The sequence below is a fragment of the Pteropus vampyrus genome, unplaced genomic scaffold (assembly GCF_000151845.1).
Source record: "Pteropus vampyrus isolate Shadow unplaced genomic scaffold, Pvam_2.0 Scaffold89, whole genome shotgun sequence".
NCBI classification, from domain to species: Eukaryota; Metazoa; Chordata; class Mammalia; order Chiroptera; family Pteropodidae; genus Pteropus; species Pteropus vampyrus.
In genome coordinates, this window is record NW_011888870.1 from 5857156 (window position 1) to 5874828 (window position 17673).

At 53.6% G+C, this 17673-nt stretch overlaps 1 protein-coding gene and 1 pseudogene across 4 annotated transcripts in view; both read left to right on the forward strand.

Annotated features, from left to right (window-relative positions):
• The window catches only part of SH3PXD2A (SH3 and PX domains 2A), a 232527-nt gene that overhangs the window by 107915 nt on the left and 106939 nt on the right, over positions 1-17673 (forward strand). For all 4 annotated transcript variants that reach the window (XM_011363791.2, XM_011363792.2, XM_023532745.1 and 1 more), the window contains one exon: positions 5485-5576. In XM_011363791.2, coding sequence (XP_011362093.1) covers positions 5485-5576 — 92 coding nt within the window. The remainder of the gene's footprint in view (positions 1-5484; positions 5577-17673) is intronic.
• On the forward strand, positions 10700-10818 carry LOC111742250 (annotated as a pseudogene).

Genomic DNA, 17673 nt, shown 5'->3' on the forward strand with positions numbered 1-17673 from the left:
GTACATTCATCCTCTGTAGGAGAGTGATTTCTGGGTGTCCATCTTCTGCAGACCAGGAGCTCCCGGAAAGCCACCTCTGTTATCTTTGTGTCCTCACTAACAAGCAGGAAGCCTGGGTCCACGTGGGTGTCCAGCCAGTATGTGATGACAAGATGCAAAGATCACACACAAACAGAGGAAACCTCCAAAGCCCCAGTGTTCTAGGATCACTTGTGAAATGGCTTAAATTGAAACTGCAGTTTAAATACTATTTCCATTTAAAAAGGAATTGCTGCATACATCCTTCAAAAAGAGAACTGTGTTTGAAATACTCTGCTTTATAGGAGTTTGGTGAGCCCCCAGCTTCCTAAGGCGATCTAGGAGAACAGTCTGGGCAGGATAGAGGCAGTTTCGAGGGTGAGGATGGGGGGCTGAGAGTGGGGTGCCAAATGGGCAGGACTTCAGCCCTGCACCATGCCCCCACCCACCCAGAGTCGCTAGGCTTTTACCTAAGAGATTTGATTAGAGACCAAAATGATGCAGCTAAAAAGAGGAAAATGTTTGATCCCAAGAGCTGTTTTACAACATTCAGAACTTTGCTTCTTGCCCTGGGACACACGTTCCCCAGAGCAGTGGGCTTCATGGAGGAGGGTCGTTACAAAACAGAAGGTCAGGGCACAGACTACCCAGGGCCGCCTTCCAATGCCACTTTTACTTGCAAAGACCAGGCTTGGGCCTGCTGTAGCTGGGTGGAGGTCTCAGGGACACACAATGCAGCCACCTTCTCCCTTATCTAAATCTTCACCATCTGGAACGATGACACAGCACCAAATAGTGGCCCATGTCTGGCTCCCAGTAAAAGATGCTGGGGCCCAGGAGCTGGAGACTTCAGGGCAGGTTAGAACTGGGGAAGGGGTGGGGCGCTGGAAGTACTGGCTGATGGCAAAACATGGATGGCTTGTTAGCACCTTTGCCAGTCCTAGGCCAGTCCTAGGCACTCACGGCCCTTGGCCCCTTCCCTTGCTCTGTTTTTCCAGGTCTCTGTCAGCCGTCTCTCTGACCCCCTGGCCCACAGAATGACAAGGTTGGAAGCGGACTGATGTCAGCTCAGGTCACATCCTACAGGGGCCTGTGTGCTCTAAGCAGCCCATGGGCAGCGGCCCCTCCCTATTTGCTGAGGGCTCTGAGGGCATGCTCATTCGAGCTCTTCTCCCACTTTGGAGACTTCCAGACCCTCCAACCTCACCTGAGTCAGAGCCCTATTAGAAAAGTTCAATGCAATTGATTGATAGATCTGACACCGAATTCACTGATAATGGTGCTGTTTAAGTCCTCAACTGTTAAGGCGGAAGAAACTTCAGAATGTCTCTAGCCTTGACTTGTCCCATCTGTTCCATGGGTTGTCGATAAAATTGGTTGGAAAACCAGCTCCACAGTCAGAGAGACCTGTGGATAACGGCCAGCTGGAAACAGTGTAGAGTAGTAGATCCCACAGAGCATGGCACTGGACTAGATGACCTGATTCAAAATCTTGCTACTTACCAGCTCTGTGGCCTTGGAAAATTACTTAACCTCTCTGTGCTTTCTTTAGTTTTTCCATACGTAAAATTGGAATCATCATCATACTCATCTCTTGGATGTAATGTGATGATTAAATGAGTCCATCCCCCCAGGATGTCATTATTATTAATAAATGCTGGCCTAAACAAAGCTCTCCTGGTTTCTTTCCTGCAGGACCTCTCAGAGCCTTTGCTATGCTAATGAGCATGGTGAGCTCCAAGGCCAAGATGGGGTCTACGAGGCATTCTTTCACATAAGCCCACAGAACTTGTTTTACCTTATCAAACAGGTGTTCCAGGAGCTATAGTTTGAGATTATAGAGCTAGTCTGTTTTATCCTAGAAGAAACAGCCCAGAGAGGTGAGGTGAGCCACCCAAGGTCATGAAGGAAGTATTGGAACTAGAATTGAGATCTCCCGACTCCCCTTCCAGTGCTCTTTCTAGTATACATCATTGCTTTCGCCTACAGAATAATGACAAGACAATAGTGTAACAGTGAACATTTACTGAACGTTTGCTTGGAGCCAAGCACTGTGCTAGGCTCTTCATATTGATGATCTCACTTGACCTCCAAGCAGGTGGGTGACATAGCAAATCCATTGTACTGAGCTCAGTGAGGGCAAGTAACGCATTCAGCATCACACGGCCTGTGAATGGCAGAGCCAGGACTCAAACCCACGTCCGCCTGGCCTCGAGGCCCTGACCTAACCACACCGTGGCATACAGCTTGAATTTCCAATGGCAGGGTTTTAGGCCTGAACCAGGGGTGGTGTCCCAGAAATACACATGTATTGCATCCCCTCTCCCCGCCTCCCCCCGCCCCCACCCTGCTCCTCTCAGAATGGCTAGGTGTGGGGGTTCCCGGCTCTGGCAGTTATCCCCAGCCGAGGCCTCTGGGACTGACTGCTCAGCACCCGGCTCTCCTGCCAAATGATTTTGGCCAGAACTGGGATTTGCGGCGGCTCTGATGGAAGCTGCTCTGAGCTGAGAGCCTCTTGTCAGCCTGAAATCAGGACGAGCCCTCAATGCGGCATCCCTCAGGCTCCCTGTTAAATAAAGATGCCACAGTGGTTCGACCCAAAGGCCCCTTTGTCTGAAGCCTTCACAGCCCACACGTCCTCTGCCCCTGGAATGCCAGTCTTTGAAGAGCCCCTGTGTTCAACCGCTGGTGCCTGTGAGCTGTGGCCCAGCCTGGGTCTGTGCCTGGGTGGGTGGCGGCACACTGAGCCGGGAGGCTGCTAGTGCTCCAGGCCGGCTGGAGACCTGCCCTTCCTCCCTTCTCTGTCTCCTTCAGGGTGGTCACTCTGGGAGCGACGCTGCACACAGCCTGGGTCCCTCTGGTAATGGGTTCGTCCTGCCTCCAGCCAGAAGTACTTGCTCTGCACATGCCTGATTTCCACTTCTCTCTGTCTCGCTCTGCCATCTCTCTATCTCTCGATCTCCATTTCTCTGTATATCTGTCTCTCTCTGTCTCCGTCTTTCTCTTTAACTCTCTCTCTCTCTCTCTCTCTCTCTCCGCCCCCCATCTCTCTGTCTATTGGTCTCTCTCTCTCTCTATCCCCACCTTCATTATGTCTGTCTCTCTGTGTCTCTTTTCCACTTTTCTTCCTCGTTTTTTTCCCCCTTTTCCTTCTACCCTTCCTGGGGAAGAAAACTACATACTATGTGTGTTAAATGAAAACTTGAACACTGTGGGGGCAAATGCCACCCACCCTACCTTCTGAGCACAGGGCTTCATTCTGCCACTTACCTTAGTTGTGATTCACCCCCAACAGCTTCAGTGTCCCCGTCATTAACAGAGGCAACAATGTCCACCTCCAGGACAAAAATGGGTTGACACATCATCAGATGTGCTCTTGCAAGGGCAGGGGCTGTGTAACACTAGGGCACAGCCCCATGTCAGGCACACACTGAAAAGCCCTCATTGTTTGTCGGATAACTGGAGAGTCAGGGGTCCTCGGACAGTGACTGACACATGTTAGTTATGCATTAAATGTTAATTTTCCTCTTCTATTTCCTGGCAATTCATGTGGATGTAATCTGTTAGAGACCCTTGGAAAGCCATGGGCTCTAGAAGCAGCAGCTCAGAGGTACATAATATTGCCTTATCAGCTACAGTAGGATCTTGTCTCATCTTGCCCAGGTGTGGGTTTGGCACAGAGAAGGGACATTGTGGTACGATGCCTAGTGATTGATGCCGCACTTGCATTGTTACCTGACCAGCTCAGAGAAGAATTAAACTATCGCTTCCCTCTTCCTCAACAGGCAGGCCAAATGACCTCCCTGAGCCTCCATCCCCAAATCTGTAACATACGGATGAGACCTGCCCACATGATCTCATCGCGAGAGTTCCCAGTATCCACACACGTGGAGGCCCCCGCACACTTGACACGGGGGAGCTGCTAGATTGGGTCATTGCACCTGAAGCAGCCCTGGTGGATGAGGCTGGGGTGGCTCAGGCTCGTGACAGGCTCCTTTTCGACCGACCACTTTCTCAGCAAGAAGCTCCTCACGCTCCCAGAGTCCGGGGTTTTCCTCTTCTTTCTCCTGGCTCTGGCCCAGAGTTCCCTTGGCCCTGTCCCTCAGCCGTGCCTTGGTGGTGAACTCTCCTGCCTGTTTGGACCAAAGGATCATTCCAATGTTTTCTCTCCATACTGAATTGAGGGGCCCAGGAAACAGGACTCCACCTGGCCTCACCCTATACCCCCAACACCTTCATGTTGGACTGGGCCAGGCCAGGGGTCCTTTGTGTCCCAGGCTACGAGGTGTGGAGTTTGTGCTGGTGGGCAGCAGGAACTCGGACCATCGTCGGACCCTGATCCCTCACTTTCCAGCAGCAGACTCTCAGTCCTCCCTGGACAACAAGCTCATAGCTGGCCCATCCTCATCCCTGGGCTATTATCCCCCGTAAGACTAGCATACCTCTCTGCCTGTCCCAATCCTGCAAACCTAGCTTATGCTCACTCTTCTAAGAAGCCTTTCTATACCCTTCAGTTTCTACGGCTTCTCCAGGCATCCTCAGCGTAGCCTAAATAAGACCCTGCTAGATCGGGCTCTTACCCGCTCTCCTTTGATCGGTGCTCTCAGGCCACCCTGACCTCATTCAGCTCCTGGAACCACCATGCTTGATCTCCCCGCCTACCTTGACCAGTTAGTTCCCACCCATCCTTCAGAACTCAGTTTCAGAGAATCTTTCTAAAAACCCCCTCCCTTTTAAACTTCCTAGGTCCTATCAGACTCCATGGTAGCACCCTGTTGTCCTTGGTGAAATTATAAACTTGTTAAATGGTTAACTTTTTGTTAAATAGTCAGTGTTTAGGGACTGTGGGTATCTGATGAAGCTGGCGTGGCTAGTCGGAGACCAGGCTGGTGGGATAAGACCTTGGATTGTCAGTCCAAAGATGTTGGACTTAGTCCGGGAGCAGGAGGGAATTCTTTCAGGAGTCATACGGAATGAGTAGTTCCTGGGGGCCCTGAGACCTAGGGTTCTACAATCATTGTTTTTTGTTTGATTGGCTGGTCGTTTAGTTGGTCGACTGGCTAGTTGGATGGTTGATCGGTTGGTTGTTTGGTTGGCTGGTTGGTTGGTTGAGCTGTGGGATGGCTGGTTGATAGGTTGATTGGTTGACTGATTAGGTATTTTTATTTGTTGACTGGTTGGTTAGTGATTAATTAGCTGGTTGATTGATAAGATGAATGGAAAGATGGAGGGATGGATGATAGCTGGCTGGCTGGATGGATAGATGGCTGGATGGTTGTTTTATTAGTTAGCTGACTGGTTAATTCATCGATTATCTTGTTGGGTAGGTGGGTGACTAGTTAACTGTCTTCCACAGCAGAGTTTTTGAGCTTCCCCCATCACTCTTGACCCAAGTTGGTCCTGCTTTTGGTTTTCCTGGTCCCAGTTTCATCAGGCTTACTGCTCTCTCCTTCTATCTTTCCACAGGCGCTTGTCCGGCTGCCTCCTCACATTTCCCAGTGTGATGAAGTCTTTCGGTTCTTTGAGGCCCGACCAGAGGATGTCAACCCCCCAAAAGAGTAAGTGGCAGCTCCAGCCTCTCCCATGTGTTTGGGGGGGGGGGTGTGGACTAGAGCTGCAGCCAGCCTGGAGGTCAGGATGTGGGCACACAAGGAGAAGGAGAGCTGCCGAGGCCAACCAGGCTAAGGAAAAATGGGCCAAAGGAAGGAGCCGTTTCCCAGACTCCTATTGCCAAAGCTTGCTCCCCACTTCCCTTTACCCTGAGGTTGGCAAGTGAGGGCGTCTCTGCATCTGGGGAGCAGGTTTTTCTGCACACTCTTTCTAGCTCACAGGTTATTGTAAAGAGCAGACGAGATGTAATGGCCATGCCGTTCAGACACCCAGGATAGCAGTCATTGCCCTTAGTTGTTGATGCTACCAAGCTCCCAGCTGAAATGCAGGCCTAGGGGGCCCTGCACTGCTCAGGCTAAAAACCCACCTGCTGAATTACTCAGCAGTCCCAGGCTGCTACAACAGATGTTATAGCCATTGTCAAAAATAACAATGAATGTACCGAGAGTGTTTACCAAATGTCTTTTACCTGTGGCATTTTATGATGGACATTAGTAGCCCTGTTTATAGAGAAGGAAACAGGTCCAGTGAAGTTAGGTGATTTTCCCGAAGTCATACAGCTGGTTGGATATGTGACAGATGTCAAACTTGGACCCAAATTTCCGATTCCAGTTGCCCAGGGCTGGCTGCTGTTTCTATGTTTGGAGAGAAATAAGGAACCAAGTAGGTCTTTCTCTCTCTGGAAGCAGGATACTCTGGGCCTGGTGGTCAAGATGGCCCACCAGTCATGCTGGCTTCTCACACACGTGACCAGTCCCCATCCTGATGGCCTCTGTCTCTTGCTCAGAACATTTCTGTCACCTACACACCCCAGAGTAGGTTCTCAATGGAGAGATAATCCTGTTTCCACTCAGGAGCTGATGAGCAGGAGGCAGCAGGGGAGGAGGGTTAGGTAGGGGAGAGGACTTGAAGGGGATGGGAATTGATCGCCTCACTCCAGACCTCTGCTGCCCTGAAATCTTAAAGTGCCGGGGTGGGTGAGAGAGAGGCAGCCGGGATGGATCCCACAGAGGGAAGGGAAAGAACAGAACAGAGGAATTGTCTGGGACAGGTAGGGAGAGGCGGGGGGCCATCTGGGGATGGGGAGGAGAAAGCCCGAAGACAAGGGTGTGTGTCACACGGCTCCAGGGGCATCGCTCATATAGCACGTTCCGTGAATGGTGCCCACGGAGGTAGTAAGTGCGCAGCCAGCACACCCACACGTGGCAGTCCTGCCTACAAGGGGCCCTTCTCTTTCCACCCGTGCTGTAAGGCTAAGCCTAAAATGCCTGGGCCCTTCGAGGGAAGAAAAAGTCTCACCCGGCTCTGAGGCTCACCTGGCCTAAACAAAGGCCACCTCCCTTACTGGCTGCCACAAGCTTAAGAAACAAGCAAAGAAACTCATCAGTAGCTTAGTGCACAGTGTGTAGTAGTTGAGAACCACTGCGTGTAGGATGCTGAGTCTCGAGTTCATAGCCCAGCTCTGTTGCTTACTTGTCATACGACTTCAAAGCAGATCACTCCCTAAGCCTCTCTTCTCACCTGTACAAAAGGATAGGGATTAACCCCTGCTTTTGCTACCTCCAAGGATTGTGTACGAAACGCAGATGACATGAGGGTTGGGCAAGAGCTTGGCAAATGTCAAAACATTACAAATATGTGTTCTCACGAGAGGGGGAAGCATCGCTCTCCCTGTCCCTACTGTGTGCCAAGCTCGTGAGAGAGTTTGCACCAGGAGTGCTACATCCTTACCCCCACGTTACAGATGAGGAAACTGAGGCTCACAGCTGGAGCTGGGACCTGAACCCACAATTTGCTGGTGCCGAACAGAGGCCCATGTTCTTTCCACTCCTCCCACCTGCCTCCCTGGTTCGGGAAGCAGTCGAGGCCAGACTGTGGCCCTGATGCCTCTCGGTGTGTCCTCTCTGTCCTCCTTCTCTGTGCTCTCCTGCCCGTCTTTCCTCACCCTCTCAGGGCAGAGAAAGGCTCTTGAGACTGGCAGCAGGTCCCTAGGTCCACACCCACTCTGCCACTTCCCAGCTGGGATGGCCTCCTAAAGCCTTTCATTCTCCTTCTTCTGTATGGAGAGAGATGTCCCTTTCCAGGAGGGCTGTCGTTACAGGCACATGTGATCTTGTGCCCACAGGAAGGAGAGGGATCATGGCCAGTGGGTGAAGTAGCAGGTGTATTGCCACAAAATCAACTGACCCTGCCCCTTTGATTTGTGCCTTTAAACCTCGTTCTCTGACAGGCAGCTAAATAAATTGGTCCTATTTCACCCGTCAACCTGCACACTATTGGGCAACAAGTTAGCTTTTGCCCATCTCCAGAAGGCCACCCAGGAATGATGGAAACCAGGCCCAGGGAGACAGTCGTGGGTTGGCGATGCAGCAGGCACGCCTTTGTGGGGCCAGGCTCTGGGATCGCTGACCATTGCTCAACCTCTCTGCCTTTCTGTTTCCCATCCTTAAAACGAGATAATGAGGAACTCGTGGAGTGGTCAAGAGGGCTTACGGAGGTAACGTGTACCTGGCCAGATGCCATTGGCACGTAGGAAGCGCTCAACAGTTTTGTTCATGGAAGGTGGTGGAACAGGATGGAATGTGGCTCAGTGCACGCTCCACTCCTGCCGACCACAGGAAGCGGTTGGCTTCCAAGTCACCATGGCAACGGGGTTATCTGCCTTCTTCTTGAGGTGATATCAGTCGTTTGGGCCCATTTACAACTGGTCTGGCAAGAGATGGCCTGAGGACAGGAATCCCTTCGGCACAGGCCTGAGGCTCAGGAAGCAGGGCCAGCTGTGTCCAGAGAGTTCTGAAGGGCTTCTCCTCTCCTGGCCCTGCTCAGCCTCCACAACCTGCCAGGAGAGACCTGTGTTCCACTGTAGAATGTGCTCGCCATAAGAGCCCAGATCAGTGGGTGACCCTGGGCTGACAGGCTGCTGATCTATCGGCCTAGCGTCTACATCCCTCCTTCTCAGAGCTGCTTACACCTTTCCAGGCTATTGTGGGTCTCCCCGCCTCCATCCTGAAACATAAACACAGGATCAAGTAACTGTATTTTGACTCTGGGGCGACTGTGGAGTGGCTTATCAAATTATCAAAGCCTGTGGATTTAATTGGAATTTTGCAGATAACCCGGGGCCTCTTTCAAGTGCTTCTGGCAGGGGCCTTGAGCATTAGGGGTGGGAGGGAGAGACTGTTCCTTTCCATCTTGCAGGGAAGGCAAGGCCTGCGACAGCCCAGGCTTGGTGGGGTAGGTGGGCGGCAGCCAGTGGGCGGCAGCCAGTGGGCAGCAGGCCCTCTGCCCTCGCTTGCTTTGATCCCAGCCTCCTGACGGCTGGTGGTTGCTCTTCCAGACCACCGCCCCCAACCCATCCCAGAAAGAACGTTCTTTACAGACACGTTTGGTGAGCCCGCCATGGAGCAGCCGTGGTGGTTTCGACTCCTCGTGCTGCTGCCCTAGGAAGGTTGCTCGTGGCCCTTCCTGTCCTTCCCTCCTGTAACTGCTAACGCTCGCCGACCTGTATCGCTGCTGTATGTGAGCAATGCTAAGGTCTTCTGGGGCCCCTGGCTCAGGACCCAAACCTAGCATTATTCTAGAGTCACCTCTTTCTTCCACACCCCTCCATCCAACTCATCAGCCCACCCTGTGGGCGCTACCATCAGAATATGTCCAAACTCTAACCACTTCTCACCATCCCCCTCGCTGTGACCCCCGGCCAAGCCCTTATCATCCGTCACCTGGATTCTGGCCTCCTGACTGGCGTCCCTATTTCTGCCCTTGCTCTCTATGGTCTATTTTCAACACAGCGGAAGGAATGATCATTTTAAAATACACGTCAGATCATGTCACTCCTTTGCTCAAAATCCTCCATGCTTCCCATGTCCTCAGCGTCAAGGCCTACTCGGCCTGCCTCCTCCCCTCCCCTCTGGGAGCACCTGCTACTTACCCCCCATTTCTCTGCTCCAGCCACACTGGCCAGATTGCTGCTCCTCACACCTGCCAGACATGTCCACGCCTCGGGGCCTTTGCACTGGCCCTTCCCTCCACCTGGAACACCCAGCCCCTCCCCAGGAGAGCCCCCTAGCCCACTCCCATCCTTCCTTTCAATCTTCACCTGGAATAGCTGCCCAGTGTGGCTGTCCTGGCCTCCCTGCTTAAAACTCCCCAGCACCTGCTGTCCCCTACCTGGCTTCATCTTTCTTCATAGAACTTATTACTTCCTCGCTGGTGACCTGTTCACTCATGACTCCAGGAATATAGGCTCCAGGAGAACAGGAACTTATACCTGTTCTGTTCATGTTCTATCCCTAGCGCCCTGAGCAGGTGCTCAGGAGATCTCTGCCGGATGAATGACTGATGTCATTCAGGCTTCATGATAGTCGTGCATTGTTGGTGGACTGTGGTGTGATTTTACAGAGCAGATCAAGGCTCAGAGCTCAAGTAGCTCACTTGGCAAGTGGCAGGGCTAGGATCCAAATCTGGGCAGGCTGGTGAGTAAGATAAGATGCTTCTCAGCCTATCCTGTGTGGATCTGGGGCAACCATGTGTCTGCCTTGGGGTAGAGAGGGCCCTAGTCATCAAATCCTGTAGGAGAGAGATAGACAACCCTAGAGCTTGAGGGAATTTAGTACAGGACAAATCCTGAGTGGTCCTGGGTGTTATTCTGACAAGCATATAAGCCTGGCTTGGCAGAAGCCACACCCAGCACCCCTGCAGTGCCTAGAGGTGACCCCCAGCTGTGCAGTTGGCCCACCTGCCTGGCACAGCATCCTGGGGCCACCTGTGCTGCTTCAGCTCTCCCTAGCTTTGCAGTGTTTGACACCTGAGAACCGCCTGCTGTGCCACTGGGCTAGGGAGCCAGGTGTCACTTAGCCTGGCTTCTGCAGGCACAAGAGCCCCCAAGCAGCAGGTGCCTCTGCTCTGACTCCCACATGGTGTCCCAGATGGCAGACAGAGCTAAGTCAGGCCCAGGCTGGTTTGGCAAGACTCACAACCTAGTCAACCACATGACCCAGCAAATACCTCTTTTGGTTCAAGTTTAAATTCGCATCCCATTGAAACAGTGAACTTAAAGGTTCTCGAAAGTGTCTACAGACATGCCACCCTGAACAAGCCCGATCTCGTCTGATCTCGGAAGCTAAGCAAGGTCAGGCCTGGTTAGTACTTGGATGGGAGACCACCTAGGAAGACCAGGTGCTGTCAGCATCAAAAAAAAACAAAATATAAGGTCCTTGCAATCTTGGTTATGAGGTCAACCAAGGAATGCCTCGCCTAAAAAAAAAAAAAGTACCTGTGTGAGCTCTGTCCTCAGACCCGCTGCCCCTGCCCCAGGTGATAACATTCCTCTTGGGAAAGGCCAGGTCATCAGGAAGAGGTCCAGCCCCATGAGGCCCACAAGGGCCTGTGACTCACCTCTCCATCTCTCCAGCCGCCTGGCCCACTGACCACCCTTTCATTCTTAGGCCTGTCACAGGAATGCCGCCTGCTATCCTCAGCCTCCAAGCACATGCCCTGCGGTTCCCTCTACCCGAGTACTCTCCCCTCTGTCCCCTCTCCCCACCCACGCAGAGACTGAGTCCTACTCAGCCTTCAGGCTTTTCCAGAAGGCCCTCCCTAAAGCCCACAGCCCGGCTGCCTCAGGAGTGGCACTGACTCACCACACTGGTCTGTTTGGAGGGGACCTGGTGTCTGTAAGTGCTGAGTGAACCAAAGCAAAGCCAGGGTCCGTTAGCAAGATTGAAAGTTCAACTGCCCACTGTTAAGGGAGTAAAGAACACTCTCGACCCCTCTGGAGTTAGGTGGGCTGGACTCAGAGAGCAGCATTGCCCCTTCCCTCTCTCTGCCTCAGTTTCCTTATCTGTAGAGTGGGAGTAAAGTGGCCGCCTCTAAGGGCTGTTGTGAGTATGACGCCTTAGCACACACCTTAACAGACCTGGCACACGGGCAGCCCTACTTAAGGCCAGCGCCTGCTGTCATCCGTGGGCAGCCCTGGGTGGGGAGGGCACAGCAGTGTGAGGCTCCGCGTCATCTCCCTGCTCACCCCCACCTCGTCTGCCACGCACAGCCACAGGGCCAGGGCTGCGGCCTCCTTTCCACACCTGACCATTGTTGTCTCTCTGCTCTTAGCCTGAGCCCTTGGGCAGAATGGGCACAACGCGTTTGGCCCCTCATGTCACAGAGGGGAAAACCGAGGCCCAAGCCGGGCTGGTGTGCCCCCCTCTCATCACACGCTTAGCACCCTGCTTGTTGACCTGCTGCCAGCCTCCTGGCACAACAGCACCAGTGGCACATAGTGGGCTCACGCAATGGGTCACTTGCTCCCTGCCACCCTTCTTGGTTCTAGGCCTGGGCCTGTCTCCTGAGCTCATTTCTTCCCACTGAAGCCAGCCGGGATCCTGGTCAAATTCTTGAAGTTGCATGGGAGGAGCAGAGCCTTGCTGGACAGGTTCTTGCTCTTCAGCCCTAGGGCCCCAGAACCGCCCCCTTGTGGCCTAGAACAATGGTTCAGTGTTTGGAGGGACCTGGGGTGAGAAGCAAATGGGCCCACAGCCAGGTCAGAGTCGTCTCTGCCGTCCTGCCCAGAGAGCCAGCGGCCATTTGGCCCAGGGGTCTACCCTCAACACCCCTGCCACCTGCTGTGTTCATGGGACGCCCCGGCAGGCCAACAGAAAAGGAGAGGGGCTGTCATACCTGGCCGGGGCAGAGCACCGGGTTTGGGCCTGGGCCAGGGGCTTGTTAAGGTGGCACTGACTTAGAGAGCACGAAGTGAGGCATTTAGGGACAGAGGACCAGAGCAGAGGGCAGCAGGCAGCTGCTCTGGGCCGGGGGTATGCACAAGGTCAGCCCCAAGAAAGGGCATTCCTCTTCAGGGTCTCCCCAGCCTCCCTCCCCATTTATATTCTGGAAGGGGATTGAGGCTGTGGCTACCCTCCCCTGGGGAAGGCAAAATCCAGGAGGACAGAGAGGACTTTGCCAGCCTTGCTTCAGGACTTAGCAAGAAGACAGAGGCAGTGTGACGACAGTGCAGTCAGGATGGCCCTGAGAATTTGGGGAGACTCCTCCAGGATCCCCCACATCCTCAGTCTGATCAGAATCCAGGTCAGGCCTGCTCAGGAGTCTGACTCCAGATGTCAGGATCCAGGCTTCCGGGCTGACAGCAGCGTGACTTTGGGTTGACGAAGGAGCCTTTCCTTCTCTGTATTCACACCTACCTGCCTGGGTGCCGAAGAGCATTACATGAGATGATGTGTAGAGCACATAGTAGGTGCCGAATCAAGTTACCCTCTTCTTTTCCTTCCTCTTCTCTGAGAGGCAAATGAAAGGTCCTGGGAAAAGCACTGGAGAGAGAGTCTCTGATGCAATCTTCCTTCACTCAGCACGTATTCACTGAGCACCTACTATGTGCCAGGGACTGGGTCGGCTAATGAACTCAAGGCTACCACTAGGCTGAAATTTTGAATTGAATTAAACTAACTCCAGAGACAACAATTAGAACACCCAGCTCTGCTGGTGGCCTTGAATGAATCCCTTCACCTCTAAAAATCTGTTTCCCCATCTGTGAAAGGGACCGACAGTACCTATGTGGCAGGAGAGTCGTGAGGTCGAGGGCCATGGACTTGGGTCCAGATGAAGACAGGAGCTGGGCTGAGCCTTCCTGAGCCTGTCTCAGCTATGGGAGTTCTCGCCAGGGTCAGTGTGGCACTACCGGGCACCGCACTGGCTCTTGGGAACTTCGAGGCATCCGTGTTCCTGCCCCCCTTCCCATGCTTTGCTGAGTCCTAGTCAGACAGCTCTCCATACCCAGCAGTCCTGGCCACCCCCTGCCCAGCCAGGGACGTGTCCCACACTGTCCTTCCAGGCCCTCTGCCACTGGCAGCCGCATAAATAGCCTCTTTATGCTGATGGGCAAGAGAGCCAGCTAGATATAGGAACTGTGGGTTGACAAGGGGCTGGGAGCTGGAACGGCATAAAACTTTATGTAAGACCACCGTTCCCACCCCCTGCCATGGCCCCCTTTAACCTGGGTGGGCAGGTGGGAGGAAGGTGCCCACAGGAAGCTGTGTCCGACCCACCTGAAAGGGGTGTCAGCTGCAGGGAACAGGAACTTCTGAAGGCCTGGCTGTTGTGCTGGGTGAGCAAGCTGGAGGGAGGCCGCCTCTAACTTGCCCGTCTGGTCCCCGCTCATAGAGGACAGCCCTGGGAGGGTTGCATCGAGGAAGAGAGAATTGCTTTGTTTTCAGGGCTGGCAAAGAATCTTCAGCTCTCTCAAGCAGGGGTGGGAGGGAGGAGCTGGGGTAGGGAAGGGTATTCTGGTACGAGGGTGGGGGGTGGCCTGAGTACCCCGTTATTTTCTCAGGTTTGTGCTTTCTGTGTTCCTGTGTTTCCTCAGCCCTGGGAAGAGGGTCATGGTACCCAAGGTCCCCACATGCCCACTCCCTTGCTTCAAAGGCCATGGAAGCCTTTAGAGGCACCAGCTAGAGGCGTGAGCCCCCCCAAGAGCCCCTGTAATTAGTTCCCCCACCCTGTAATTACCACCTCTCCATTGTAACCAGTCCCTGGTTGCTACCTCCCCACAGAGAGGCACGGGACCTGTGGGAGTGGACACAGCTCAGCCCTGCCTGTGGGGACAGACAGACAGCTCAGGCGGGGCCTGGCTCTCTGCTGGGGTGGCACCCTGCTGCTCTGGTTAGCACCTTAGTTCCTTCTCTACCTGGTGCGTGGCCTGGGAAGTATTTGAACTCCCAAGGCCGCAGATTCTTCACCTATGTAACGGGGCTTATAACAGCGGCTGATCCAATGGAGGGCCACGGCAGCAGGCCAGCCCGGCCAGGTGGTCAGAGAGGCTTTCCTGAAAAGGCAGCATTCAAGCTGAGAGTGAGGTGGGAGCCAACCCCTGAAGGGAAGTGGGAGGGGAGGGCAGTCATGTCAGAGAGGGTCCCTGAGACTGTGGCAGTTTCCAAGAATTGAAAGAAATTCTCCTTCTGGAGAGGGAGAGGATTGACTTGGGTTGAGCCCAGAGGATGGGTCTGGGGCATCCAGTGACTTTGAATGGTCGTTAACCCTTTCTACACTTCAGCATCAGGTGAGGGAGAAGAATTTGGGGAGGGGGGCGCTTCTTTCCTGGTTCTGACATTCAGTGATCTTATCAGAACCAGCTGGCATTGCAATGGTCCAGGCATGTAACAACTAGGGTCTGGAGTAGGGACTGATGGCTGTAGGAACAGAAGACATTCATAGCAAGTCAGATGTGGAAGAGAGAAGCATTCTGGAGATCATATGACTCCTTCCCCTTCCCAGGACCTATGAGTTGAGTCTTAAGGTTGATTGAAGTTTAGGCACCACTGTAACTTCAAGTGCCTTAGTTAATGGGATCTGTGTGTATCTGGCTCCACCTCGTGGCAATTTTGGACATTACAGCTGCCAGCACCCTGGCAGGCGCCTGCAGACTGGGCTAATAATGCTAGAAGCTGTGCTGGGTCCTTGAGCATGATCTATCTTATTCAGCTATCAGTACAGTCTGTGAGGTTAATGCCTCCTCTTTGCAGTTGAGGAATTTTGGGCTTAAATCGGTTGAGTTACCTCTCAGCTTAGTAAGTGTTGGAGGCTGGATTCAACTCCTTCCAACTCCAGGTCTACGCCACAGCTGACCACATGGGGGCGTGATGAAGAGAAGCACCAGGGCCAGGGCCAGGGCAACTTGCTCCCAAATGCAAGATGGGAGGGAGCCTTCATCTGCCCAAAGGGCAGAATAATTGAATCAGGACCCCATTGTTGCTATGGTCATGGGGTAGAGGCGGCTGATGGTACCGTCGAGGGCACTTTCCACATGTGGGGATTCTTAAGGGGAATCCAGGCTTCTCATGGGGCTTCATCGCCGAGAAGGCTCAAGAGCCCCAGAGCCAGCTCAGGGAGCACTCACTGGCGGCGTCAGACCTCTGAGGATGGGTGCTGTCTTACTTCCCCAAAAAGATGGACACAGCGAGGATGGTTCTGGACACATCTAAAAGTGCAGGTCTCCCTTTCCCCAACCAGACTGAGACCCGACCTTGGCCTGGGGTCCAGCTGTGACCCCAGCCCCAGACCAAGCCCTTAAGCTCCCCCCTCCTTCCCCAACACAGGCACAAGGGCAATCTCCTGTCACCCCCACTGCACCCCCAGCCCGAGGCTCTTGCTGTCGGAGGCTGGCACGCTCCTCCCCTCTGCTCCTGTCTGAGGAGAGGAAATATATGTCAACAGGGCTCAGTTCTTTCCCCAGCCGTGTGCGGCTCTGATTTCTAGACCTTCCAGTAGTTCCAGCTGCTTGACCCTTCACAGATTGCCTAATGGCCTGGCCTCCTCGGTGCAGCTCTCACCATGGATTAGGGGCCCGGGGCTGAGGGATGAGGGTATCCATTTCAGTGGGCACTTTCCATACCTATTGATTCCAGTAGCCCACTGGGTGCTCACCTTGAACTTCATCCCCACCCCCAGGAAGTACGTACACAATTTAGCTCCACAGGCTACGCCAACTTCAGTGCTCACTTTCCACTGAGCATCTCGAAAGGCCAGTGCACGGGCAACGGACCTGGGGCCTGAACTGCAGGATGCCTGACTTCCTACCGGGGCAAGTTTCAGGCGGCCCAGGTGTTCGACAGAAAGCAATTTACATGTTTTCGCTCATTTAATTTTTGTAACCATCCATGAGGTGGGTACAGTTATTTCCCCAAAATTACAGATAAAGCCACTCGGGCACAGAGATGTCACGTGACTTGCAAAGCTGATAAATGGCAGAGATGGTTAGAACCTAGGCAGTCTAGTGTGAGAGCCTGGCTTTTACCTGTCCTATCCCTCAATAATAAAGCTGGTCAGGTATTTAGCACGCTGCCTGGCACGTGCTCATAATAAGTGAGACCTGTGATTACTGTTGCTATTGTGGAGGGCTAATATGTGCTGGAGGAGAAGCCAGAGGCCAGGGTAACCAATGCTCACACAACACCCACTGAGCAGCCTGCAGCTACTTGGGTTTGCAGTGTCTGCAGCCATCAAGTCACCCTCTCCCATCCTGGCTGTGTCCCACAGAGAGACAGGAGGGGAAGACTGCCCCCAGCCCCAGCCTTCAGAGCCTAATGTTCCCGACATCCTCCAGCCCAGCCCTCAGGTTGCACTGACGGCTTCTGCAGCCCAGAGTGGGGACGTGACTTGCCTGAGGTCACCCAGAGAAACTGGACTCACATCAGGTTTTTTTGACTCAAAGTCCAGTACTCTTTCCGGCTCTCAGAAACCTTCCCAGTGGATTTACAGAGCATTCCCCAGGCTTGGAGCATCCCGAATGCTGGTGAATGGAAGTGGGGGGAGAGTCGAATCCTCATGAGACTTGAAAAGAAGCCTGGCTGACGGACAGGGAGGAGGGGCCAGCTGCTCTAACTGGCCAGGGAGGTGGGAGCTGGGCTGCGGTCAGGTCTGATTTAATTAGGTAGAGTAGAGGCAGGCTCCTGATTAGAGAAGGCTGTGCCTGCCAAGCCAGAGAATTAAAGGTTAGTAACTAGGAGTGCCCAACCCCCACCCCGCCTGGGAAAGAGCAACTGCGAGCCTGTCTCGCGTGGCCAGAGACACGGGGAGACCTGCCATGCTGCAGGCAGCCACCTCGGGAACCAGAGGACAGTGGGCATGGGTCGTCCCCACGTTGGCCTGCACCCAGCATGTCTAGGTTAAGCCCCTACTGTGTGCTGGGCACTGTGCTAAGTTCTGTGAGCTACAAAGATCCTGTGGGCCAAAGACAGGGAGAGATCGATTGTCTCGGGTTAGAATCTTCCAGAAGCTGATCTGGGCCCAGGCAGTTTATTCGGGAGGTGATACCAGGAGACACCAATGAGGAAGTGAATAAAGGCAGCCAGAAGTGGTGCGTTATGAACCAGCTACTAGGGCTTCCTCCCGTGGGGAACTCTGGGAGCCAGCGAAGAACTCTGGGCTACGGGGCTGTCCGAGCTTCGCCTGTGGGCCAGTCTGAGAACAAGGGCTCGCGTGTGCTCAGGAGATGCTTCATATACATGGTTTCAATTCTCTTGACCACCCCAAGAATAA